Source organism: Melospiza melodia, chromosome 2 (genome assembly GCF_035770615.1).
Source record: "Melospiza melodia melodia isolate bMelMel2 chromosome 2, bMelMel2.pri, whole genome shotgun sequence".
NCBI classification, from domain to species: Eukaryota; Metazoa; Chordata; class Aves; order Passeriformes; family Passerellidae; genus Melospiza; species Melospiza melodia.
Genome location: NC_086195.1, coordinates 15,426,903 through 15,453,836, shown reverse-complemented (window position 1 = coordinate 15,453,836; position 26,934 = coordinate 15,426,903). Strand labels below are relative to the sequence as shown.

The following is a 26,934-nucleotide window of genomic DNA, read 5'->3' as shown; positions in this document are numbered from 1 at the left end:
AACTACTGGTTTCTAATTAAAATTATGACATGCTCTTTCAACAACAATAACTCAGTATATAAGGATCCTGCATACCTTTCAAACCTTTCACAAGGAAAAAAGTCAGCCTTAGTTTGCAAGTGAGTTTATTGTTTCTGTGGCTTTAAGTAACACAACCTCGTTAGAAGCAGACGGCCTCGTCATCGTGCTGGCAGGAATGTGACACAGGAGACACGAGTCTAGAGCTAAATTCGAGGAAAATTACAGTGTGCAAGCCCCAGTTCTCAGTGAAAAGATTCTTCTCAAAGATAAATCACTACAACCTTTAAAGTGAGAGCCAAGTCTACCTAACACTGGTGGGGAAAGCCTTCCAGGGTCTCCAGGGAAAGGCATTCCCAACCCTATGGCTGCTTTACTGCCCCCCATCACTACTACTTCAGCCTCACATAACAAAGTGGGAAAGCTCCCGGCACTGCCTATACAGCACAAAGGAATTGATTCCTTTGCTATTAGCATTTCAGGGCTGAGGGAATCCTCTTTTTTCCTCACATACCGATAATAAATGTCAGTATCAGCAGCTGGCGCTCAGCAGCCAACGCTGTCAGAGGGAACATCTCGGTGGTCATTGCTTCAGCCTCGGCAGGAGAAGCAGGGTGAATGCAAATACAGGCAAAGTCGTGTATTGGCCAACTTACCAGCAGGAAAATAAGCTTTAGCACTATCCTGTGCCTGGAGCTCCAGAGGGGATGCCACCTACTCAGAGCAGAGGCTCCTATGAAGGGTGCGGGAAAAGGGTGCCACAGCCATCCTAGGAGGAATCGCTGTGCCCTTGGGAGGGGTTCCTACCAAAACACTGTGCCACACGGCCATGGGAATTGCCTTTTTTGGGGTAACATCCAGGATGATGCAGCCTGGGGAGACAGAATGAGGAGAAAATGAACATCTCCAGCAACGATGACCCGCTGCAGGGATGATGGATTTTCACACCTGCAGCCTCCATACGTTCGCGGTGCAACCCGCAGGACAGGGAGGCAGAGGAGCACCCGCGGTGCTCTCTCCATGCCGCGGTCGCAGGGGTCCGAGCCCCATTCTGCGGGCTGACTCCGCTCCCTATGGCCCCATTCCTGCACCCTCGGCGTGAGGCGGGCAAACCACAAGGTGCAGCTCCTCTCCTCTCTTCTCCTCTCCCTCCCCTGCCGGGGCTGCCCCCGCTGCCCGCACACCGCGGCCAAATGCCGCCACCGCACCGGTGCTGCTGGCACGGCTCCCTCGGGGCGCCCGGCGACACCGTCCATCACTGCCGTTTTACAGCCGGGCTTCACTCTCTCAAAAAAAAAAAAAAAAAAAAAAGAAAAAAGAGAAAAAAAATTACTTTTCCCGCCCACGCAGTGATGAATTAAGATTCAGGGAAAATAAAATCCAACAAACCCACACTCGGAGCGCCAGCTCGGTGCCGCTGGCTGCGCTCCCCCGCTGCCCGGCCCGCCGGGAGCAGGTGCTCGGCGCTGCCGCCGCCCCAGACCCTCTCCCGCCGGCGGCACCTTGCGAGTCATCCCGGCTCCCTCCCCTCCCCCCGCCCCGGGCGGCCGTCGGGTGTCGCTTCCCATTTCACTTGGAGATATTTTCGGGTGGCAGGAGCCGCCTCGTCATTTCCGCCAGGAGAAAAAGACACCGGCGCGGCAGCCGCGGCGAGCCGCGGGAGCCGCTGGGCACGCGAGCGGGCACAGCCGAACCAGTGCCCCGCTCGCCGCCGCCGAGCACCGACCTCTCGGCGGGCCCGGGAGCCGCCGCCGCTGCCCGCGGGTTCGCGGGGGCGGGAGGCGTCGGAGCGTGCCGCCCCCTTCTCCCCCTTCCTCCTCCTCCCCCTCCCCGCCGAGCCGGCAACATGAACTGAAATCCCCAGAGAGGCACAGAGGCGGCGAGCGAGCGAGCGGAGCAAAGGCAAGCGGGGATATAGCGGCTCTCTCCTCCCGCCGGCGGGATTCCGGGCAGCGCGGTCCCTCCGCCCCGCACAGCCTCGCCCCTCGCCCGGAGAGCGGCGGCCGCCCGAGCCCCGCGCCCCCGAGCCGCCCATGGCCCTCATCATGGAGCCCGTCAGTAAGTGGTCGCCGAGCCAGGTCGTCGACTGGATGAAAGGTGAGGAGCGGTGCCGGGGCCGCGCGGTGCCCTCTCCCATCACCCGCACCCCGCCCCGCAGGTGCGGGGAGCTCCGCGGCTTCCCCCGCGCGGGGATCCCACCTCCTAGCAGCGCCGGCTGCCCCCACGCTTTGCCTGGGCTGGGAAGGGAGGCGGGAGGCCGTCGGGGCCGCGCCGCTGGGGCCGGGGGCCGCGCTGCCCCCCTGCCCCGGGCTCAGAGCGGGAGCGGCGGCTGGCGGCTGTCCATAGAGCTGGGGAGGGGGCCGGGGGCGGAGGCGAGGCTGAGCCCGGGGGTGCCCGGGGTGCTCCCGGGCGGCGACCGCGGTGTGGCGATGGAGCCGCCCCCCAGCCGCCGAGGGACGCGGGAGCGGGTCCGGCTGCCCGCGGCGGGCGCGGCGCGAAACGCCTCGGGAATGGAAGTGCGGCCGAACGTGCGGCACCGCCGGTGCTGGGGGCAGCCGGGGGAGACTCGGCTGCGACCTCCCCCGCCAGCAGGGGCCGGGGGCGCTCCGCGGGCGGCGGGGCCGGGGCCGGGGTCGGTCCGCGCCCCCGGAGGTGCCGGGGCTGCCCCCGCTGCCGGGAAGCCGCCGTGCCCGCGGGGGCCTCCTCCGGCCGGGCCGGGGACTCCGCGCCTCGGGCGGCCCCGTCCCTTCCCCGGGGCCCGCGCTTCAGGATCCGCGATTGAAGGGAGCGCGAACAGTCTGGGCTCTGGGCTGAGTGAGGCTCTTCCGCTGCTCCGCTTCTCCCGCTCCCTCACCTGTCCTTCCCTCAAATAAACTCTGATGGGAATAAAATTTGGACCTTTTGGAAACGCTTTTCTTTTATTCTCTGTGTATGCCATTCTGACATGGCTTTAATGCTGTAATGTGAAAAGGTATTTTTGTTGTGTAGTTTTTGTGTGAGGTTTTTTTTTTTCTTTTCGTATTACCTTTAAGTTAGGCTGCAGCTGTGTTTTGAATAAATCACCATCTAGTGTTATATATCTCTTTATAAAGATAGAATGACCGGATGGGTACAAGTTTTGAACAACTGCTACATTGTGGGAGTTCTTTATAACACGCTGTGTGCTACCAATGTGACAGTTTCATCATCCTTAAAATTTCAGGCATATAGCATATGTTTTCAGTTATTCAATCCTGGCATTTATAGCTGGCAAGTTATAATTGTATTTAGTAACATACATAGTTTAGCACTTTCGGAAGCATTGTCACTCTATAGAATAATAATTGAAAAGAATGATGTAATACTTTATATCCTGGGAAATTAATAAATATTAATAAAAAACTTGAAGAAGCTACAGATGATCAGTATTAAGAGGAAAGCATTTTCAACATAAAAGTGTTTTTTACAGCAGTTTAGCTTCCAACGTTTTTACTTCAAAATGAAAAGGTTGTGTAGGACTTTTTTTCTAATCAGTGTTTGAGATACCTTCCCCATAATTTGGGCACTCCATAAAAACAATGAATTTGCAAGTAATGCATTTTAAAAACATCTAAAAAATGTAATGCATCAACTACTTTTCATAAATGACAGGTGAAGTGTGTTGCATACTCTGCTTTTGTATTACATTATTATAAAATCAGTAATTTGAAAAGAACAGGCTAAATGGTAGCATTAGAAATTGTGCGGTTGGATAAGGGTTTGTAGTTAGAAACCTGTGACTCACACTCAGAGCTGCAGATCTTTTAGAAATAATCATGTAAACTTTACCAAAAAAAAAGGCAGTTATTGCAGTCGTGCCCTCTTTCTGGAATACAAAGCCTGCTTTTTAGTGTTTTACCTGTTTTTTCTGGCCTGAATGTTGGATTGTTTCTCTGGAGGACTTTCATTTTTACGGAGTGAATGCATATATGTTGCTTCGCGCTTCCATTTCTTCATTTTGTATTCTGTGTAGCACGGGAACTTTCACTTAGGTGCTGCAGGGAGCTGAAAGCACCTGCCTGTGTCTGGCACTCTTGGAGAAGAAGCACCTGGGGAGCCATTCTGGTTTCAAAAGCTGAGCCTGGAAACGAGTATGACCAGTAGCTGGGGGCAGGTTTGCTCCTGCCTGATGGGTCACACCTTGCTGAGTTTGGTGGTGGTGGATAAGGACAAGCGGTCTTTGCTGCAACACCTTTGTGTTCCTTATGCATAATTTGTAGTGTTGCAAACATTGGTATTGAAATCCATATGAATATCTGTTCTTCTAATGCTTTAAGTGCTTTGTTTCCAGCAAATTCTGTTTCTGAAAGTCCCCAAAATAGCTTATTTGTGTTTTAAGAGGTACCCAAGACAAGTTTGATGAGTAAAACACGAATGTGTCTGTCAGGAGAAGTTTGGAAGGAGTGCAGTAGTGATCTTTGCATTAGTGGCAGTCAAGTCTGGCTTTCAGAAATTACATTAAACTTCAAAATGTGAGAATATTTTGCTGACTTACTGGGGGTTATTTTGCAGAATTATAAATGTTGAACTTGGTTTTAACCTCTTCCTTGAAGTAAGTGCCCTGCTATGTCAAATGCCTGCTCAGAGGAGCTCGGTAAAGAAAATTCTTCCAAATAGATTTCGATGTTCAAAGCAAAATCTTTCCTGAAAAAGGAAAATCCTACTGTTTACAGTTATCTGAAAGCAAGGGGAAATGAAACACTTTAGATTTTATTGTTCTTAGTGTTTTTGTGATGGTCTTGTTGGTATGACCTGAACATTTGCAGTAAAAGGCCTCATCTGGAATTCTTTATTTAGGCAAAAGAATCATTACCTCAGTGGCGTTTTGCTCAGAGTAGTGATAAAGCATTGGGCCTGAAATTATAAGATGTGAGAAATGAACACGGGGAGAGTATTTCAACTCAAAGGGGTTAGATGAAAGTGCCAGTCCCTGGGCTGGATGTTTGTATAGGAAACAGACTCAAGACTGGGTATTCATGGAATAAATGCAGTTTCTCCAGTATCTTGTCAGTTTTTAATTCCTTGACAGACACATTGTCTGTGGATCCCTGTAATGGCCTAATGCCAGTGCTGCTGAGTTACAGAGTTGTTCCTGAAACTGGTTATACAAATAAGTAACTACCTAGATTTTGAATATGAAACTGTGTATAACAAGAAGTTGTGGACCAAAGTACCAGGTAAAACTCTGTAAGTGAATGGGACAAAGTGAGGAGAGCCTATGTCAGCATATGAGTTTTCCAGGGTTTAAAGTGAACCCAGAAGAGAAACTGTCATAGAGCTGGAAAAAGCGTAGATGGATTAGCTCATCTCTCCCACAGGATGGCATATTGTACAAGGAGGATAAAATGAGTATTTCAATTGATTCAAACAATGCATTGCTGTGCTTTTCGTACATTTAGTACTAATTTTAAGGTCCTGTAGGGATCAGTGAGATGAAGGTGTGTCAGCCACCTCCTCTGCCTCCCCTCTGGAGGACACTTGTGGATTCCACTGCCGGGTCTCAAGATGTTGACGCGTTACAAAGGCAATGTCATCAAACGTCATGGCTCGCACTCACTCAGGAGGGGAACATGCCAGATGTAGTTTAGATTTCTGAGGCTCTGAGAACACTTAAGACACTCAGTTACTTACCAAACATTAGGATGTTTTTAACTGAGTCTTCTAATCTAACTTCTTTGGTCTGAGGTTATTGATGATTGCTATATTTTGATAAGGGCTTGCTGCTTTTAACAGTATTCGAATTTTGATTCAGTACCAATCTCTCAATGGCAGAACCTGTTCCAAAAGGCAGTCCACCTGAAAAAAAAAATCAATGTTACTTTATCTAACAAAGCTTAAATATTTATTTTTTGCTTGCTGAATGATAGCTCGTGGGGCTTATATGAAACTCGTACAGCTTAAGCTGTTGTAATGGTAGTCATAATCAAGAAGCTGACATCTGAGGCATGGAGTTGCCTTTAAAGGCTGCTAATGCTAAGGAATAGGGGCTTTTAACCTCTATAAAGTCTACCCTACCAGGGTTTAGAAGGATGCAGATATTTAGAAGGACTAGGGGGAGAGAAGCAGAAATATGAACGTGCTAGCAAAGTGAAAGCAGAGTGCAAAAGTTCCCCATCTGTATGATTGAATATTGCATGGGTTTGAGAGCTGTTTCTGTCTGCTGTTTGTGTGCTGAACTTCATGTCCATTTTCAGTGGCGTGTGTGTTTGCAGAGTCAGCACAGGCTGCCAGCAACTGTGCTCCACTTGGTGTAGTGGGAATTGCATGTTATTCATCAAGAAAATGCAACAATTTGTGGGAATACTCTGACACTAAATACTCCAGTACTTAATGATGATTTTAAAAAAGTATTGCCATGGGGATCCTCCTACTCCTGTTGGTGCATATGCAGAGCCCTAGGAGTGCTTTGGCAGCACCTGGATTCTGCTGCAGTTCCTGAGCCATCAGGTAGCAACAGGGAAGCTCATCAGTGGGGTCACAAATTCTCTCACAGCACTGGGATCTAACAAATCAGTTTAGGCCTTAAAAAAAGTCAGGGTGAATCCTGCCTTCAGGGTCACTATCAGACCAACCTCATTCTTGGCCATGGCTTTCTCTAAGGACTGACATGGACTGGGTTTAGGGGGGAGCTTTTTCTGGAGGATAGGATGGACCACAGTGTTACAAAGGCATGTGAGCACCTGCTTTATGTTAAAGAGGAGGTGTGCTTCCACAGATGTATGTGCCTTGTTTAGGGTTTTCAATTTTGTCCATAATTTCTAGTTTTTCTTCTAGTGGTCTATTAAGTTAAAGCTTCTTTCTTATGCCACTTCACATTGATTTTGGCAGGGCCTTTAAAAATTGTGGCTATTGGAAATAGTATGGAAAAGGCTGAGTTGTCTCAGGGAAAAAAAAAGCTGGACGAGAATATGAAAAACACTTGCATTCTGAAACTTTGATTCCTTGTTAAGTGTGTGTAGGTGACTGATGAGCGTCAGAATAGTCATCAACTTAATAGTCATTGCTAAGTGCCATATGTGGAAAAAATCAGGCATTTTACAATTTGTCAGCATGAAACCATTATTTTCTTTCTCCAATGTAAAGCAAACTAAAATTTTATAATATCAGAGGGTACATGTAGTACTCCATTAGCTTTGAAGTGATGCTATTAAATGGATTTATGGCTTTTACTGTAATGCCTAGCAAAAAAAACTGTAGAAAAATGTGAAATAATTGCATAGCTGGAGTTTCATTTTGATGAGCACACAACCTCTTTAATTCATGGACAGTTACTCTGTAAGAAAGTAACAAGAATTTTAGTCGGACAAAGAGAGGGGAGTTTATACAAAGACAGGTAGTCAAGAGTCAAACTGCACTATTCCAAACTTTAAAGTACTCCAGCTTTAAAACTGGATTGAAAGCAGTGCTGGAAGATCTCTCTCTCTCTAGTTTATTTTTCCTGTGGATCTCCCACTTTTGTCTTGCCCTTCTGGCATGAGGATTTTTAGCAGTATCAATGGCTGCCACATCAATCATGATGAAATGTTTTAGAGCACCTTTGTTTGTGATTAGAAAACCTCTCCTGCCATTGTTTATCAGCAGAAAATGAAACTGCAATTGCAACTGGGATGTGTCAAAGCCTAACAGCCGGGTGTTGCCATAGCAAAGGCGATGTTACATAAGCAGCCACTCTGCAAATAATTCATGCAGCCAAATTTTAAGCATAACCTCAGAATTCATTTCTAAATTTATGATCTTTTTAGGAGGGAGCTTTCCTAGATGAGGTCATTTCAGTTGCTACTAAAATTGATGTGCTTAGTTGTGAAGCTCTTTTAGCACTGCCCATTTACACCTTAATTTTGTTTGAACATATTGTTCTATTTCTGAAACATCTGTTAGTTTAAATATGGCCTCACAATATGTTTTCTCAAGTGGTTTTTTGCAACAGTTCGGTACAGCTCTGTATTTTGATCTTATTCAAATTTATTTGCACAATGCAGTATTAAACCAAGCAATTTACAAATGCCTTTTCTGGTTAATGCATGTCAAGAATTTTGCAAGGCAGCAATATTAACCAGATCACTTTTCAGATGAGAGGATTGAAATATATATACAGATGTATTTTTAGAATCTTTGCAAGTAGTTGTCTTTAAGCACTTTAACAATAATAACCCCGGCAGTTTTATCTTCTAAACCTCAAATTGACAAATGGTCTAGCCTTTCTGTCTGATCTGCAGAAGTGTAGATAACCATTTAATCTCAGTTAAGTTGCTGTAGCTTGTGGTTGTACTGTATTTCCCTGAGTCAAGTAGTAATATTTGTTACCATTTTCCAGAGAAATAAGGAGAAGCTGTTTCCTGAGAAATTTCTCCCTGTATAGGCTTGTATTTAAAGGTGTGCAATGAAGAAAAAGAACTAATTCTTCAAGGCTTCCATTCTGAGTAACTGCATTTTTTTTTTCCAAGAAGTTGCAATATCATCATTAAATCATAACTGCACGGAGGATCACCTGTAGCAAGGGCTTACTTTCATCAGGATAACAACTTTAGATTTTTAGATCCAAATAAAGCAAAACTGTACTTTTACATTTACTGCTTAAATTATTTTCTTAATGAATACTCTAAACCTTCAGTTTAGAAGCTGAATAGTTACCAAGACAAATGCTGAAGAATAAGTTCCCAAATACCTTGTTAAAAAATCCTGTCTGGAAACACCGTGTTGGGAAATTCTAAAAGGTCAGATTTTCTTCATTGATTTCTTCCAGCTTTTCAAATGCATTTACTTTCTCTAAAAGATGAAGTGAGTGATGAAATTAATCTCTAAAAGATGAAGTTTTCAGGTGAAAAATTTTGGGGGCCCAATATTAGGCTCATGTTATAATAAATCTGCTGCCACAGGAATCTGCTCAGAGCATTGTCATTTTCCTGTTATGAGACAGGCCTAGCAGGGCAGTTCCTCTTCAATTTAAAATAGCTGACAGTCCAAGAGCAAGCATCTAGTGCTCCTCATGATGTTCCTTTCTTGCACTTGAAGGATGAAGGGCTGGAAGACACAGATCCATTGGTCTGGGGCAGTCAAGATCTGGCATGCTTAATGCACATCCTCTCTTAAACACATTTTTGCCCTCCCTCTGTAGGGGGTTTAGCACTTATCTGGGAGACAAAATAAATTTTTCCTCTAGGTTTTCAATGCAAGCATTTTTCTTATGCAAAGGGAGTCCAGCACTGTCTATAACCAGTGATTTTATAGTACTGGAGGCTTAAAAATCTACCCCATTTTGTGCTACTTATCTGCCGGATAATATTATCTTGAAGAAAATAGCTGTGGATGTCATCTTGTAGGATGTTTGGCATTTCCAGCTTATCCTTTAAGCAGAAATTTAGGGCACTTGGTACCTCAGATGAAGTGGCTAGAACAGTAATTTCAAAGTGTTTGGCTTTACATGATTAACATCTGCTGCAGTGCCATATGGTGGGAATTTCCAAGTAAACTATTAATTAATATTGGAGTGCACCAGAGTAAGCCTTAATTAAACTATATTCAGCTTAAGTGTATTATTTTAATATAGTCAGTTACCAAGTGCTGTACTTTTGTATCGATACCTTTTTCTGTCTTGTGAAAAAGAGGGAGAAATGTTGATGAGAATTATTTGAACCTTTAAATTGAAGGTTCAAGTAGCTTTTAAAATAAATGGTTTAGGACTTGCATCAGCCTCAAGCATCCATTGATTTAAGGGTCTATATTTGGTGATGTTGAGTTGTGCTTTGTCAATGCTGTGGTGACTCCTCTGCTAGGGTTTTGCTGGTGTGGGTGATCAGAGGGTGTCCAGCAGAACTGCATGTGCCATTTTCACAGAGCTTCAGATATTGCTGGTGGGGTCCAGTAGCACTGGTGGAATGATACATTCCTGTGTGAGCTGGCCAGAACAGTCTGGAGGAGTGTTGGGGTAGCAGCTGAGGTTGTCCATGAGCGTGGGTAATGCTGGGACCTCTCCTGGCCCCTTGTGTTTGGAAGGATGAGCATACCCATGTATAGAGCTGAGCAGCTGGCAGGCTCACCTCTGAAGGGCTCTTCCTCCCACAGGCAGTGATTGTCAGCTGTAAAGAAACTGATAACATTACTGGTTATGTCAAAATATACAATTTATTTTTTAGTTTGGCCAGATCCACCAGTTGCCAGTAACTACAGCTATAAATGACCTATTTTTAAATATGTATTATTTTTCCCTGTTTTCTCCTCCTTCTTTTATCTCCTTTCTCTCCTGGTAATCTTCACATCAATAAGAAGGTGAAGAAGTCCTTCCTCTGAGTATTGAGGCCAGGTAAATATAGGTGGGATGTGCCAGTGTTGTCTGAGTAATTCGCTAGGTGGCATTCTTCCCTCTGAGTCAACACTGAAACCCTTCATGGGAATGACAAGAGAACTTAGTCATTTTAGTGAGATGCCAACCTGAAATCTTGACCAGGTGTGGTTGCTGAAGGCTTGCTTCATTGTAGTGGCAGAGTTAGCTGCAGCACGCTAATTAAATCCCATGTTAATAATTAAAATCTTTGTAACTGGATTCCCCTCATCGATATCCATTACTGGCATGTGCCTGCCTTACTTACTTTAATTGCTTTGCAGCTTTGTTGGTTGCTTTTGTGTAGTTGATAGTTTGATTTGCAAGGTGCAGTGCTGTTTTTGTCCTTGTTTTGCTTCAGATTTTTCTGTTTGAAGAAATATTGGTAGAGGGATCTCTTGAACACAAAGAAGAAGTTGCTCTCTTAATAAAAATATCTTTGGTTGTGTACACTGAACAGTTGTGAACCTGCACTTGTCCAGTTTGGTGTGCACTTTTTAAACACCAAAAAAGTAACAAAACAATTTTCTTCTTGCTTAGTTTGAGTGAAGTGTGACTGGAGACTTTTTTGTGAGATATCCAAGAAGTACCTTCTTGAGTGTTCAGCATTGACTGACCTCTGGATGTCTTTATTGTTGCTTTATCATCATGGATAAAACCATGTGCCTTTTGTCTCCATTTCTCCTCAGACGTCAAGAATGGCTGCTTTTAGTAGACTTTATTTTATTAGAGCTAATATGAAAAGAACCCAAACCAAGTGTATTAGTCTGTTTTTATTTTGGTAGTCCACTTCTACTTGTTTCCAAAATTTTCTGTAAATGCAGGATGACAAAATGGTCCTTACTGCTTTTCTAAGGTGTTAATTATTTCATATGTTGCAGTCTTCAAATATTTTCAAATAAAAGTATATGCTAGTTTAACCTAGAATGTGGAGGCTTAATGTTTCTTAAATTTCTTTTAATGTTTTTTGATATAGTGTTGAGTATTGTGCCCCAGCAGTCTGTAAGTTCACTGTTGGATACTGGACTTCAAAAGCAGGTGTAGTTTTTGTTGCTTCAGTCATTATTTCATTGTATGTTTTAAACTGCCTGGATCTTAGCTGTTTAATGCAGTCTGGGGTCAAAAGCCTGTTTCTGGAGTTCTGATGACTGAGTCCAAGAGCACAGTGTAGTGTGAATAATTTGTCATGTTCTGCATGTGGATTTGACAGAATTTCAGTCTGGAAGTGTAATCATTGCACATAAAAAAATCCATATAAGTGTCAGTCTGAACTTTTGAGGGACATAGGACAGATTATCATTAGAAAAATAAGACAGGTTTATGACATAACTCCTTGAGAGCAAGTAAACTAATTTTTTAAAAGAACTGGATAGTTCATAGCCTTCAAAGTACTGTATTAATTATGAATGCTTTAGCAGACTTCATTGCTGAGAGACATTTGGATGTCTAATGAGTTGTGGTGAAGCTACTGTTTGCAAGTATAGAAAGTATAATGTATATGTAATCGTGAAGTTTCTGTATTTCCTATGATTACCATGTTTTCTTGTTGGTTTGATGGGATTTTTTGGATGTGTTTTTTGTTGTTGTTCTTGTGAGGTTTTTTCTCGTAAATTGGTTTTGGCATTCCTGATGTACCTTGGCTTGAAGAAGACAGCTGAAGAGCAGTGGCCATGAAGAGGTGGTAGCCATCTCACAGAATCATAGGATTGTTGGGGTTGGCAGGGGCCTCTGGAGATAATCCTGTCCAACCCCCTGCCAAGGAAGGGTCACCTGGAGTAGGTGCCATGGGAATGTGTCCAGCTGGCTTTTGGATGCCTCCAGAGAGGGTGACTCCACAACCTCCCTGGGCAGCCTGTTCCAGTGCTCTGCCACCCTCAATGTAAAGAAGTTTTTCCTCATGTTAAGGTGGAACTTCCTGTAGTTTAGTTTATGAGCATTGCTTCTTGTCCTATTGCTGGGCACTATTGAAAGCAGTCTGGCACCATTTTCTTTGCCCCATTTCCCTTATGGAAATGTCAATATTTGAAAATGGTCTTGACTGTTTACCAGTCCAAGGTCTTAAGAAACAGCAAAAGAAAAATTACTTTTCTGTGGAAATCCCATGTACTGGGTGGTATTTGTTGGATGAGAAAAAGATTAAATCTGTTGCAGAGGTCTAAAGATAGTTTCCTTTCAGTTACTAAAATTCTACAAAGTTATTTTACAAGGAGCTCAGCAGTATTTTGGTTGATCTGTCTTGGACACTAAAACCCTTTCCTGTTACTTATTTGGGCATCATCTAGCTTCTCTCTTGCATCTTATCTGTTGTTGTTGAGCTCACTGTAAGCTGAGCTATCCAGTTATGAACTGGAGGTAACTAATGCTAATGAACTATGAATGAGTTAACCTAAACAGATTGGGCAATTAATGCCTGCCTCTGTTACCAGGGGTTTCCTGGGTACTCCTGGCAAAGTGGGCTGCAGTGGTGTGCTGTAGGTGGCTGCCTGGGCATCCAGCTGCTGTGATGGGGGACAGAGGCTTGAGTCTGCAGAGCAGCATGTCCTGAATGTTTTTCACCTCTGCAGATCTGAGAAAATTCCTCTTTAGAGGAATGAGTGCTCCGTTTAATAGAGTAACTGAAAATAGAACTTCAATATGTGACAGGTCCCTTCAAAAACCCAAAAATTAATTAAAGTTTGTTTTCTAGTTCAAGAGAAGGTAAAGCTGAATACAAACCTCACTGCTCACTCTGTTACTAAAAAAAAAAAAATTGTAAGACCTTTACTTTACAAATAATTTGTTTTTCGGTTGACAGTATATTGTAGTCTGTGGTGGGAATGGTGACATTTTTAGATTGAAAGGGAAAATGAACATCTTAAAACTCTTCATTTGTGCATATACAAAGTCAGGCAGAATGACATAAGACCTAGAAACTGTAATATTGTCATTTCATTAGATTTTCTAACTTTGTTTGTGTTCAGCAATGTGATGTAGGTAATTGACTTGTATTTATACAAAGAATTAAAATTGTATATCCTAAGAATTAAAATTGTAAACCCTAAGCCTTTCCCCTCTTGTTTCGTGCTCTCAAATACTATGAGGAGTTTCCTGCAAAATACTGTTTTGATAAATCTTACTGAATCAAACTTCAAAAATTACAGTGAGACCTCTGAAGGCAAAGATTGATGTGTATTGGGATTTAGTCTCAATCAATGGTAAAATTTTTTATAAAATGACAAATGTATCTAATTTTCTTTTGATAGAGTCTTTGAAAGTGTTATAGCAGGTCACAAACTTGTAACTCAAAGTTTCTGAGTTCAAAGTATCTCAGTAATGCCAAATGTTTTAGGCCTGTACTCACTAGAAGGAAAGTGGCTTCCAGTTTACAATAATTCAAAAATGGGCATAGAAGGAGAGTTTTGGTGGTGTGATTTTGGTGTTTAAATCTCAAGAGATATTTGTAAAATTTTTGTTTGTTTGCTCTTGTTTTGTTTTGTTTTTGTTTGATGCTCACTATTTTAGGATTTTTTTTGTCCCTGTGGAACCACTCAAAATAATAAATAGTTTAATGGTGAAATTATGCCATGAGTGTTGAGAATAATAAATCCTTGTAGTTTCTGTAGAAGAGCACACCCTTCTTAAGTGGAATCAAAGGCACTAAGAACAATTGGCTTGAACTTTTGATGAGTTCTTAAATGTGTTTCTTTCAAAGTTATTATCATATGACAGATGGGGAGTAAGCCATCTGGGAATTCAGAGGGGTCGGATATGGTCAGGTATAAAGAATTGTCTGCCTGATTGGGTTTTTGGGGATTTTTTTACCCTTTTTCCTCCCTTCCCTTAATGACTTTTTGCTGTGACATATGTGACTTAATATTTGAGTTTGCTCTGTGCACTCTAATCCAATTCCTTTGTTTAGTCAAATGAATGTTTTTTGTTTTGTTCTGAATTTTAGCTATTGGTTTCTGCATTAAATGTGCATATTTAATTAGGATATGTTATTAAAGATTAGATTCTCACAATGGGATGTGTGCCAGCTCATGAAATGAAGTCATGCTTGTCAGGAGATAGTAAATAATAAGCTTAGGAAGGTTTAAAAGATGTGTCTTGCAAAACATTAGCCCCTGTAATGAGTGCAAAGTGGCAACAGCACATAAATATCAATTGTTTTTCTCCAGTGGAGCCGTTTGAATATGAGTTTTCTTAATTTGAATTAAATTTTCTTTTACCAGTTTAATGAAACAAGCAAGAAGGGATATTTGTCTTTTCAGAAACCAGTTTCCCGTCCCAGAACAATGGCTTGTTTTGAATTGAAGTGGAACAATCCAGCATTCATGCAATATCTTGTAATCTCTGTTCCTAAAACCACTTTAAGAAATAAGAAACTGCTGTCCAGTGAATCTCCATTTAGCTGCAAGGATGTGTCTTGGATTCCCAGCTTTGCTTCCAGGATTGTCTATATTTTGCTCTTCATTTTACTCAGAATCTTCTAATAATCATGGGTGGAAGGGGTGGGAGCTTAAGTTTCCCTGTGCTCTTAAATGCCTTGAGCATCCTGGCTGGTGTGCCCAGGGTGGCATTGGCAACAGCAGGATCTGGAGGCAAGGATGTGCCTGTCTGCATCCTAATTTGATCAGACAAAACTGCCTGCAATCATGCCCTGTGATCTGAAATTCAGGCATCTAATTTCTCTCTTCAAGTGCCTGAGTCTCTCTCCTTGGGCCTGGGCAGACTAAGTCTTCTGCTAATAATATGTGCAGTGGGCTTTCCACTGATGTTTTTGATGTTGCCCCTGGTGCTTTTGGGAAAAGGAGCAGCTGGCACAGCCCTGCTTGGGTTGCACAAAGCAGAGGGAAGATGGGGACCTTATGGTGGAATGCAATTGTATGATGTGGAAAGCAGAGCCACTTAAGTGGAGTGGACAAAAAAAGGTCTATTATGCATAAACACATATTCTTAGTACTTTTTTTTTTTACATTATAAAATAGTGTGTCCCAAATATGCTGCGGGAACCATGCTACCACTTTTGGCCAATGCACAAAACATTGCTACTCAATACTGGAGGGACTTAGAATATCCTACAGTTAGTTATTTTTGCATGAAACTCTTAGCCCAGGTGTCTGGAAAATTATAGAAAAAGGTCCTTTTTAGTGCTGATTTTTTTTTCTCTGTGCTGCTGGACCGCCTTTATTGCTGGCATTTCTGGGAAGTTACCAGTATTGCAGTATCAGGAGAAGGGGCTGCTCATCGCCTGCTACTTGGGGATATTGCTCTGGTGCCTCCATGTTATAAGAGAGGGAGAAAGTTTATTGTCTTATGTCATCCTCAGTTTTGGTGCACTGAAGCATTTCTGACTGTCTGCTTTTTTTAATGAAAGAAATTTGTCTTGTAACAGCTTTATATGCCCAGCTAATTAAAACCACTGTTATATTACTTGCCATGTATCCTCTTCGTTAGGCAGAAATTGTTTGCACTTTGGCAGATTAATTTCTTGTTGATATTAGTTTTGTAGGATGCTGCTAGCTCGGACTTATATAACTTAGAAATAATGAGCTGTTTTAAATACTGGCAAATACAAAGTTTTGTTAATCATTAGCACAAAAACCATTTTCAGTCTTTCTTAGTGTCATAAGATATGGTTTGTTCTGCCTGTGTGAGTGCCTCTGCCTTATGTGGAGACTAAGCTGAGTGACCTTTAGTTTGATACAAGAAGCTTGGGAATGTGTTTTAAATAAAGAAATGGTTACAATGCCATAATCCATTTTTAAAAGGAAAAATGCTCTTTTTTAGTGAAGAGGCAGGATTGTCTATTCCTTCTTAGGCATTCAGTGGTGGCTGATGTCTTTCAAATTACTTGGGGCATTGTGTGTTTGTTCTGTGGTATCCTCATCGCAGAGCTCTCATTTCTTCCACACCAATCTGAGCTTGCACAGGTGGGACCTGGAGACTGCTGTGCTGCCTGTCACTCCTGATTTGAGACTGGAGGTCTGAGGAGCTTCACCCACCTGGGAAGACTGAGCCACCTCCTAAACAAACCGTACTTTTCCTCCTGTCTTTTGCCAAAAGCTGTGGGGCGCATTGAGGATTAACAACCTCATTACTTTTGTCCCTGCTGTCAAGCAGTCCCTTGAAAAGGTTTTTGTTGGTCATGATGATGCAGATTCTTAGCACATTGAAAAGTAAAAAAGTCATTATTAGTGGCTTAAAATTTCACACATGAGGTTGGATTCTTTCTGTAAGTACAGGAGTCTTAAAAATTAAGACCAACCACCCCCACCTGCCCAAAAGTAAGGGATGGGGTGGCCTTAAGTAAGCACCTCTCTTCATCCCTGAGTGAAGAGGATGTTGCAGCCTGAATGGCACCAGACAAGGTGAAGTAAATAATTGTGTGGGTTATTTGGAGGAAGAGATTTGGTCACCCAGTGGTAATTGCTTACACTTCTGCCTGAGCAGTAGAAGCCATTACATTTTGCTGTCTGGTTCACTATTATTCTGACTGACTATAGGAGAGATGAGATGTTTGTAATTCATAACCCACTATGTTGGAAGAGGCCTGGTGCCAGAAACCAGCTGAATGGGTGCCTCTTCTCTTGGGCTCTGTAAGATGTAGGCCCTGTGTAACTTTGTCACATGTAAAAAGAGAAAGGCAATGTATGAGCAGACAGAGAAAAGGTACTGCAATTTTTTTTGTGTGTTATATATATTATATTATCTGATTATTTTAAGCAAAAGAAAGCCCTTCAGTATAAAATTCCTGCCTGGCATAACTTACAGGTCTGCTTTGATCTTGCGCAGCACATATTACTCTTACATTGATAAACAAGACACTGGAGAACAAATTTGTGTAGATGGAAAATAAGCGAATACACTAAAACCTACTTCAGAAGTTCCTTGAAGCTTCATGAGAAATACCGAAGCTGTGACAAAACACTGGTACATGGTGTTGCAATGGCCATATGCTGACTCTGCATCCTGTTTATTCCAGGGGCAGGTGGGGCTTCTGTACACCCTGCCCAGTAAGTCACCAATTGTGACTGTAATAGGACTGCAAGGATTTTTAAAAGTGCTCTGAAGAGAAGTCAGTGTACCAGATAATTTGGTGAGTCTGTACAGTATGTTCATGTGTTAAAAGAAGCTCAGAATATCAGCTGAGGTCCTCAAGAGTACTCACTATTAGTAATGATAGTAAATGCTGACATTCTGGTAAGCTCTAGCTGTTATTTGCACCAGTATTTGAGATGTTTTTTAAAGGAACATTTTAATGGGTATTTATGGACTTTCTAAAGGAAAATTTGAAATTACATTATCTTACAGTTTGAGACTAAACTGTTTCTGAATTTGCATAAAAGAAATTATGATGCTAAGATACCAACACTGGTAGTAAAAGCATTGTGACATAGAAATTACAGAAAGCAAAAGGTTACCAATGCAACATATCAGGTATAAAGGATACACCAATTTTCTTGCTATATTTCCTAATGGTAAAATAATATGACAGCTGCTTATGGCATTTACCATAGGCCACAGGTGGATTACAGGGAAGGGCAGGTGAAGATGCTTTCATACTCTTGCTAGAGGGACTAAAAGAAAGTCATTCTAGGTGTGTCTTTGGCATATTGGTGTGGACACGGAGCTGCTGATGTGGGAGCAAGGTGAGGGTGGCAGGGCCACTGCTGGGCCACTCTGGTGCTGGCCAGGGGACATCTCTTGCCACAGCCCTGAGCCTCCCTGCCGCGCTCCTGGGTTATTGATGTGCTCAGCAGGGGGAGGTTGTCGGGCATGTGAGACAGGCCTGCATCCAAGGAAAGGGAGTGAGAAAGTCTCAGAGTTAACAAAGAGAATTCTTTCAGGTTGGTTGATGTGCAGAAGGCAGGGGGAGAGTGGTAGTGGTAATGTTGTGGTTTTGAGTTAGGTTCTGAAGTTGGTGACTGCCCTTGGGCTGTGAGGAGCAGGGGGAAGCGAGAGCCTTCCCAGCAGGTGGGTGTGAGCCAAGGCACCTGGTGAGACAGGTGGGAGACAGTGCTAAAGGGAGTCACTCTGTGTCAGCAGTGCTTAAACCAGCAGGTCTGGGATGTTCTGATTCTGACTCAAGCCAAGCAAAAGAGTCAAGTTTATTCATTGCTCCACTGTAGTGAGAAGCTCTGTAACAATTGACAATTATGTTCTGAACACTCATTAGCACTTCAGATTAGCTATTAAAGGACATGAAACATTTAATCACCATGTCTTTTCTTGTTAGCGGTAGTCACTAGCAGAATACTTTAAAAAAATTGTAATTAAGTGAAAAAATCGTACTTTAGCAATTTTACTTGGGATGCAGCAATTTCAGTCATTGACATTACTGCCCTGAGGAAACTACGTTTTCTTCTCCCTTAAATAATGTTTTTTAACTCTTGAAATAGTAGCATAATAATTCTACATGTCATTTTGAAGCTGAGAAGATCCCCTTTTACTGCCTCTATATGTTTGGGCATTTCTAGTGTGTCGTGCAAAGGTGGAACTTTTAGTCATGATTGAAATTGCTGATTTCTCATCTTCCCCAGTCTGCTATTTAATGAAATATAAGCGTGATACAGCAGTTTTCTGTAGCAGTGACACATTCATTGAATTGCTTTTCTCTTCCCTAATACTAGTTAGCTTTTAAAAAAGCTATTTGGAATAGACTTCTGACTAAGTTTAAGAAGGAGCTCTCTTAATTATAGATTAAAGGAAAATTTATGAGCCGCAGAAATCCTCAAAATACTGAAGCACAGTCTTTTATAATGTTTTCAGCTTGATATTCAAAAGGTTTCAGTAAAATAAAACAGCTCGTTCTTTCAGGGTTCTGTAATTATAGGTCCTATTTCTTAAATTGAGATCTGTTTCTTTGCACAGAATCAGCATTTAATCAAAATAATTTTCATATAACTACTTGTGCTCTAGAAGTACAGAATATGTGAAAGATAAAAACAAGCACCCATTTTTAATGGTATGTTCCAGCAAACTCTGAAGTGAATGCTGTGGAAAATACCAGTGAGACTTAGCTAATCAACCCCTGTCCTTCCCTCTACTCTTCTGAATAGCCCAGATCTTTCTCAAGTCGTGTCAGGAGACATCTTCACCATGAATGTGATGACTGTGGTGACTCCTGCCAGCTGTGCTTTTTAGGAGCATGCAGCCAGCTCTGTACCTAGAGGTGTGTGGCATCCGATGGCATCCCATGGCAGGGGCAGTGGAGGAGGCAGCTGAAAGGCTGAGTGAGAGTGGGAAGATGGGGCTGTGGCTCCCTGCAGCTCCTCCCCTGGCTCTGAGGGGTGGGTGGCTGTTCAGCATGGGGGAGCTCTGAGCAGAGATCAGGGGGGTTTGGTTGGGCAGAGACAGGGCATGGTCACACTGAAGTCTTCCCCAGATGGAATGGATGCAGTGAGGGACTCAAGTGTCCACACTGCAGGGCATGGACAGGGCAGGAAGAGCAATGGGTTTGTACAGGGAATTTGGGGATGAGAGAGACCTGGCTCCTGTGGGTGTTCCTGCTTGCACTGAAGTGTTGGAACTGGGCTGGGATATTCTTTTTTTCCTTTGCCTCAGCCAGCCATGGAGAAAGAGTGAGTGGAATGCAGGTGATGACTGCTGCAGTCAAAGGTCTTGGGAAGAGCTGAGATGCAGGAAAAATAGACATTTTTTTCCTATAAATGCTGAATGGTAAAGTTTTCTGTGAAACCTGACCATGAAAAATTATGTTTTTCCTGCATGCCAATGGGGTATGTTTTTGTGCTGGCATTTGGAGGGTGCTGAGTCATGAGGACTGGATTTACAGAAGAAAGTCATCTCCTTTTCTGTGGAGCTTGGCTTCCTTCACACAGAGATAGGAAGAACAACCTCTTTGCAGGTCTGGCTGAAGTGCAGCCTTGGTAAGAGGTGGGCATGGTGAAATTGGAGATTAAGATGCAAACAAGAAAAGGTCAGTTATTACTTTTGTGGGCTTGACAATACAGAAAATAAAATACTTTTGTGGGCTTGACAATACCGAAAATACTTCTTTACAAAAGGGAAGAAGGATTGTGTATAATGCACAGCTTGTAGAATCCTAAAAAGGCATTTATCCTCGGCAAAGCATCTGAAGGTGTCAGGAACCATAAAATGTTACAGGCACCTCACAAGAAGACATCTGGGACCCTGATTCTTGAGATTTCAGTGCAGCTTTAGGCTGGAGAGCTTTTTCCTGTAGACAGCATGGTAGGATTTGAGATTCTCTGAAGAGAAGAGATGAAATTCCTGAAGTTTGATTATTGAGTGTTAATGTTCAAAACACTTGCAGATTTTTTTAATACATTCTATATATATTATATTCTAACAGCTATTCTAATACATTCTGTTTTTTCATTCTATAACATTGAAAATTCTTGAAGACCAAATTCATAAAAAGTTAGAATTTAATTGTTTTGCCAGTATTAAAGCTAAAATAAAGGAACATGTCAGTAGGCCTTATGGTTTTATAAAACTGTATCTGAATTAATTTTGGAATATATTCTGTAATTTAACTCTGTTTAGTAAAATATGTTTAATTGGAGGGCTTTTTAAAAATATTTCCAAATGCTGATGCTTTTCACAATATTCTAAGGTAATGCCATTATTTTCTGAGAGAGACTGTGCAGGACATATACTTAGTCTGATCTATAAATTCCTTCAGTAATATCAATTAAATTATTAGGACATGAGTAGCTCCACAACTTTCTACTAGAACTAAAGCTTCATCACCTAACAAGATGTGCAAGGTCACGCTAACATAAAATGTTAGTGTGATCTGCATTAGTTTCAGTAGGAGTATTCACTGTCTCAGAGTTAAAATCATGGATGCTCTCAGAAATCAGGCCCATATTTGAGAACTGGAGTGTAGCTGTGGTATGTGTACCTTAAAAAGCTTACTCTGGGGATTTTCTCATTTTGACTTTTTTGTTTCTGCAGCTTTAATTCTGCATTTTTGCTAGCATCTACCATTCAGTTTGCATGTAGTTGTTCCTTAGTTACTTTATTGAGGGTGGTATGTTTCTGGGTTGCCAGTAGCTGTGAAAATAATGTAATAATGAAGAGTCCTGTAAAACTACTTTTGTACTGGCAAGGACCTCTGTTTTATCTGGGATGAAAGGTTTACTTTCTGGGAAGCTAAAAAAAGCACTTGTTTTTTATGCCTGTACCCTCATAAACTTTTTCTAGTTGTTCTCCTCAAGGCATTTTAAAAACATTGCTTTCTCATTGGTTTTATTTAATTGCTTTTAATTGTTTTAAAATGTTTAGGCATTCACAGAGTGGTTTTTTTTCCCCTCAAGATGGGAATAGACTTTGAGAGGATTTAGAAAGTACAATTGCTGCCAGCTGTCTTAGATACACATTTAAGCTTGCTAATTTGCTTGGTAAAATTCTTTCAAAACTCAGAAACTTTAGGATCTAATGATTTAAGTTGGGCTGTGAAAGCCTCTAATCCTCTGTGTCCAAACTAGCCTTCCTCATCCTGTGCACAGAAAGAAGGGAGACGTTTTGGGATGGAATTCAATAGCATCAGGCCAAACACTGAAAGATTGTTTGCACAGCTGTGCCTAAACAGTGACCAAACTGTTAAACAACCTAGTGGGGAGAAAATGAATAGAAACCCCTGTTGGCCAGAGGAATGAGTTTCCTGGACAGTGCTCAGGACGTTATGAAGTCATTGCACATGCTGGGTCAAGGCTTTTACCCATATTTTCCCCTTGTGCTTGGGAAGACTTCATGCTTTGCTTTTTCATAATAATATAATTGGCTTAAAGCATCTGAGCAAAATTCTGCACTGACTGACGAATGATGCACCGTGGTGTACTTACCTTTAACTTCAATTAGGGAACCTTTCCCTGCCAGTAAACTGATTCACTGATGTGAGAGGAGACAGTGCCTGTATATCTGTCTTGCTTCCTTGCAAATTGTAGATTATGAAACTGGACTACTAAGCAATAATTTAATCAGTGGCATCAGAAGAGCATTAAGCTCCATTAAATGTTGGGTCACCATCAATGTCAGATGAGTATTAAATTATGGCTTGCAACTTAGTTGTACTCATCCAAAAACACAGTGCTTCAGTTCTTGGCAAGCATATAACAGTTTATTATGAAACAGATGCTTTAGAGCTTAACATATGACTGAAGTGTCAAGTTGTATCAGAGAAGATGGTCCCAGCAGTAATGTGGTGCTCAGACTTTGTGAGACACATGTTAGCAAATCACTCCCTACCTCAACGATGTGGGTTAAAATTATTTCATTAACAGCATCTCCTGTTGAATGCTTGGAGGTCAAAGCAGTGCTCTGCCTGCCAAAGACTGGCTTACATAATTCTGTCTGCAAATGGTGGAGGTGCAGTTCTCCTGACAAGGAGGGAGAATCTCTACAGGCTGCTCACAGTTTGAGTTTTTATGTAGAACAAACACAATTTTCTCTCTGGTTCTGGTGCACCACAACATTGCCAGCTTGGAATTTAGATGTCTTTGATACTCTGTTGCTAGTGATGGATTTTCCAAGCGACATGAGTGAGGTGAAACTAGCAATGCCCTTCTGGGTGGCTTTGCTAATGTCAGCAGCAGTTCTCATGCAGCAGCTAAGTCTTTGAGGCTCTTGTCAGTCTGCTGTACAGCTCCTGCCACTTAGGAAAGCTGCATGCTGCAGGAGATGCTGACCTTGGAGCTGTGCGGGGAGGGAGAAAGATGAAAATTGGATGCTTGGATAAAATGTTTTTTCCATTCCTGTTTAAGTGGAAGGATTACGGGGTGGAGCTAAAGGAGAGAGGGAGTGGGTTGACCTGGGAAAGTAACAGATGTGCTGAGAAGAATTTTTCCTGGTGATGGTGCTGGGAAAGGAATAAATGACAGTGATGCTGATGTAGGTGGAGCTTACCTGGTCTTTATGCAAGCTCTAGCTCAGGGGTAAGATGGGTTCTCCAAACAGGAATCTGAAGAGGATCTCTGTACCCCTCTGCTGAAGATGGTGCTTAGGGTTCTTGCAGAAATTTTGTGTGTGGTTAAGATTTTCTTATCTGGTGGTAACCGCAAGTTGGCCACATAGTCTTATGAGCACAATATCGGGGCAAGATAGTTAAAGGAGTGTTACAGTTTTTTATTTATTGAGGGTTGTGTCACAGGTGCTCAGGTGTTGCCTAAGCAGCAATCTCTTATTGCTGTGCAGAAACCATAGTACTTTTTTTCATGGCAGTGGACTGCAGATGTATATGCTGCAGTTTCAGCTGAAAAGGTGACAACTGGCTAGAAGGCAGTGGTTTTCAGGGATGAGTCCTATTAATTGGCTGCAGGAAGGGCTGCCTGAGGTGATGGAGCAGTGTGTTGCAAAACCACTCCAGTCAAAAGTCTCCTGAGTGTCCTTCTGCCCATAATTTTCACCCTAACATTTGGGGTTCATTTGCTTGTTTACTGTCCCAAAAATCTGCATGTCCTATATTTCACTTTTCAAAACTCTATGAATAACTTGTTGAAATTTTGGTAGTAAGCTATTATTATCAAGTGTCAGATATTCTTTCAATTTTGTACTTCTCTATCTATTACAGTTCTGAAACTGGCTGTTATGCACAGAACCAACTCTGATGGGAACTTCATCAGAGCAGAGCCTGTCATGAGGAGAATTGCACCTTATCTTAGGCATTAGAATTGTCATTTTCTCTCTACCAGAGCTTAACTTCATGCATGCTTTATTATTAAAAGCCCTGTTATTTCTGAAATAGTTCAAGTTAGGAAAGACATTCTAAAAGAACTGAAAGTTTTAAGGTATTACTCTTTCTTAATGGGGGATGAAGTAAAACACAAACACTAGCATGCATTTGATGCAATGCAAGATCAGAATACAGCTGATAGATACATGGTTGGGATTTAGAAATGGTGGTGAAATTTTGTGTTTAATACTTAGAGAGACACAAATTATGTGTTTCATAATTAGATATTTTTTCTCTTAATAAAAATAAACAAAAAAGCATTCTAAGTCTCACTCAGAATGTTATTTTCAGTGAACCCAGAGGAGTTTGTGGCAGGTAGCAGGGACAGTCACTTCTTTCAGTTGTTAGCAACAAGTAGGAAGGCAAAGTCAGCCAGCAGTAATATCAAAATAGTAATTATTGACTCATTCATGTTTTACAAGTACTTGAAATTATATCTGTCTAACCTTCTGTTTCAGGTATGTTTTAAAGGTTAAATATGGAATAAGAGAAGTCTTATACAGTAGAAAAATCAATACATATAAAAAGTCCTATTAAATTCAGCAGAGTGAAATTCAGGGGTTTTCTTCACCTTATTTTTGTTTTTTGTCTTTCTTTGATTTCTTATTTTCCTGGCTTCTGATTAGGTATGGATGAAGTGCTAAAAAAATACATAGGATTTTTATACTGTTCTCTTATCACTTTTCAATACAAATAATGCTTAAATGGGTAGGAGATAATGGAGCAAGACCAGGAAGTACACTACAGTTGGCTATATCCAGCTAGCACAGGAAATGCTAAACAGCACTTAGCATAAACCTCCTGCTGATGTCTTGTGGAAATGGGCAGGAATATCCATAATCAGTGCACTTTATCCCATGCTGACTAATACAAACATTTAGTTCTACCAGCCAGGGTTATTGCAGAATAAAGGACGACGATCACAGAAAGAAAAGGCAACCTCAAAATTACATCAGTGGTAAAATTTCACCTGTTTTGTTTTTGTTTTATTTTACTTTTTTTTTCCCTTTTATCTGATAAGCTGAGGCCACAATAGACTAGAGTTGCAGTTGAAGCTCAACATTGTTTGTTTCCCATGCCTTCCACGTGCCTTGGGGCAGGGCTGTTTGTCAGTACAGCCAAGGGAAATGCAGGAGAGCATCGCTGTGCCTTGTGCTGCCTTCTGGAGGGCTCCTTACCAGCAGAGCTCTCAGTGGCAGCATGTTTTCTGTGATGTTCCTGACCTCTTTCTGCGTGAATTGCTTGGGAGGGTGAGTATGGTGTGCATCTTCCACCTCCCCACAGACAGTTGTCAGTGTTGCCTGAAAGAGTGGAAAGTGTGGGAATTTCAAGTTAGGATTTCCCAGCATTAGGCCTCTGAATGACTGAAGTAAATGTTTGTGTATATATCTGCATTATAAAATGTTAGTAGCACTAAATGACAGCATTTTGCACAAAAGTATTTAGTGTGTAATACTATTATTTAATGGATTACCTAACTCTATCTTTGGGAAGGAAGTTTAGGGATTTATACCATTAATTTAGTGCTATGCAGTTAATAGTTAAAAACAAATTGTTATTATTTTTGTGTGTGCACATGTTACTTTCCATGTGAATGTTCATTTCACTTCTCTGGGAATGTAACATTGACAGGACTTGAAAGAGACTAATGTGTCGCTGTAGATTAATTCAGTCTTTGAAGGGTCTAATTCCTAGTTACAGCTTTTTGCTCATATGGATAAGTGGTACAAGCAAGTGATTATGTAAAATGAGAAACTAACTAAAGTGTAGTTTACTTGTCACTTCAACAGATTTTTTTTAATGTATTTACAACCTCAGCAAAACTGACAACATTATTTTGAAAAGTATTGCTAAAGAAAAACAACCCAACAGATATATTTTACCATGATCCAGTTGTGTGGTTCGCATTTCCACTTTACAAGCTTGCAGTCCATGTTGTAGATTTTACATGATGGAATGTATTCTTCACTTCTAATGAGTGAGATGAAGAGTGGAGAAGGGCACACATGTAAAGTTATCCTTGCCTATTCTCTTATGTAAAGCTCTCTGCTTTGGATATAGTTTGAAGCAGATTATGTTAGCCAGGAAGCTTAAAACCAAAATGTTTTTACTTCTTAACATATCTATGGATATCAGAATGTAATAAATCTGTAATTACAGGACTGTTTTTAAAGTAATTTGAACATATTCTCTCCAATTATGGTTGATGTCATTGGGGTTCTCTCTTAATTCTGAAATCCTTCCTGAGAGCAGGCAGATAGAGCCAATGAATGCTGGATGATTTTGCTGGCCATAGAAGGAAAATCAAAAACAAGGAGAGGAAGAGTAATTTGAAGCATGGATGAAGTCATTGTATAAATACTCCCAACCAAACTTAGCATCTTGTCCTGTTGTTCTAGAGAGAGGTTCAATGTAACTGTAGCAAAACGATAGAATTGCTCCTGTTGCAAAAGAAATCGGTTTTAACAATCCTCCTGGGCTGTAAGAAAACCATAGACCCTTTGTGGAGACAGGACCAAATAAATCTTGAAGCCTTATTTGAACCATTAGCAGATTTCTCTAGTGGGTGGGAGACTGTAAAGTACAGAGGTAAATGAAAGCTTTAACAACTGTTGTATTATTTCTTCAGGGACACAGTGTTCCTGCTTGTGCCAAAAGGATGCCTTCTGGCATAATGAATTATTGGCAGCAAAGCTGGTTTTCATGGTGAAAAGCTCTAATAAAGACTGTGGAGGGGTTATCTGACTATTTTGCATAATAGCATGTATATTAGCCCATGTGAGGGAGGAAGAAGAGGAGGCCAGTTGTTCCTGTCGTGTAACAAGAACAGTTGGTTTCAGGTGGCTGCTCCAGAGCACACTGTAAAAATGCAAACATGGGA

The 26,934-nt window shown here is 41.7% G+C and overlaps 1 protein-coding gene across 7 annotated transcripts in view; it reads left to right on the top strand.

Moving 5' to 3' along the window:
* Positions 1-1,759: 1,759 nt before the first annotated feature.
* Positions 1,760-26,934, top strand: part of CNKSR2 (connector enhancer of kinase suppressor of Ras 2) — a 206,348-nt gene continuing 181,173 nt past the window's right edge. For 3 of the 7 annotated variants that reach the window (XM_063182554.1, XM_063182551.1, XM_063182546.1), the window contains exon 1: positions 1,760-2,115. In XM_063182554.1, coding sequence (XP_063038624.1) covers positions 2,052-2,115 — 64 coding nt within the window. In that variant the 5' untranslated portion in view covers positions 1,760-2,051. The remainder of the gene's footprint in view (positions 2,116-26,934) is intronic. The other 4 variants (XM_063182572.1, XM_063182580.1, XM_063182565.1 and 1 more) reach the window with 2 other exon arrangements.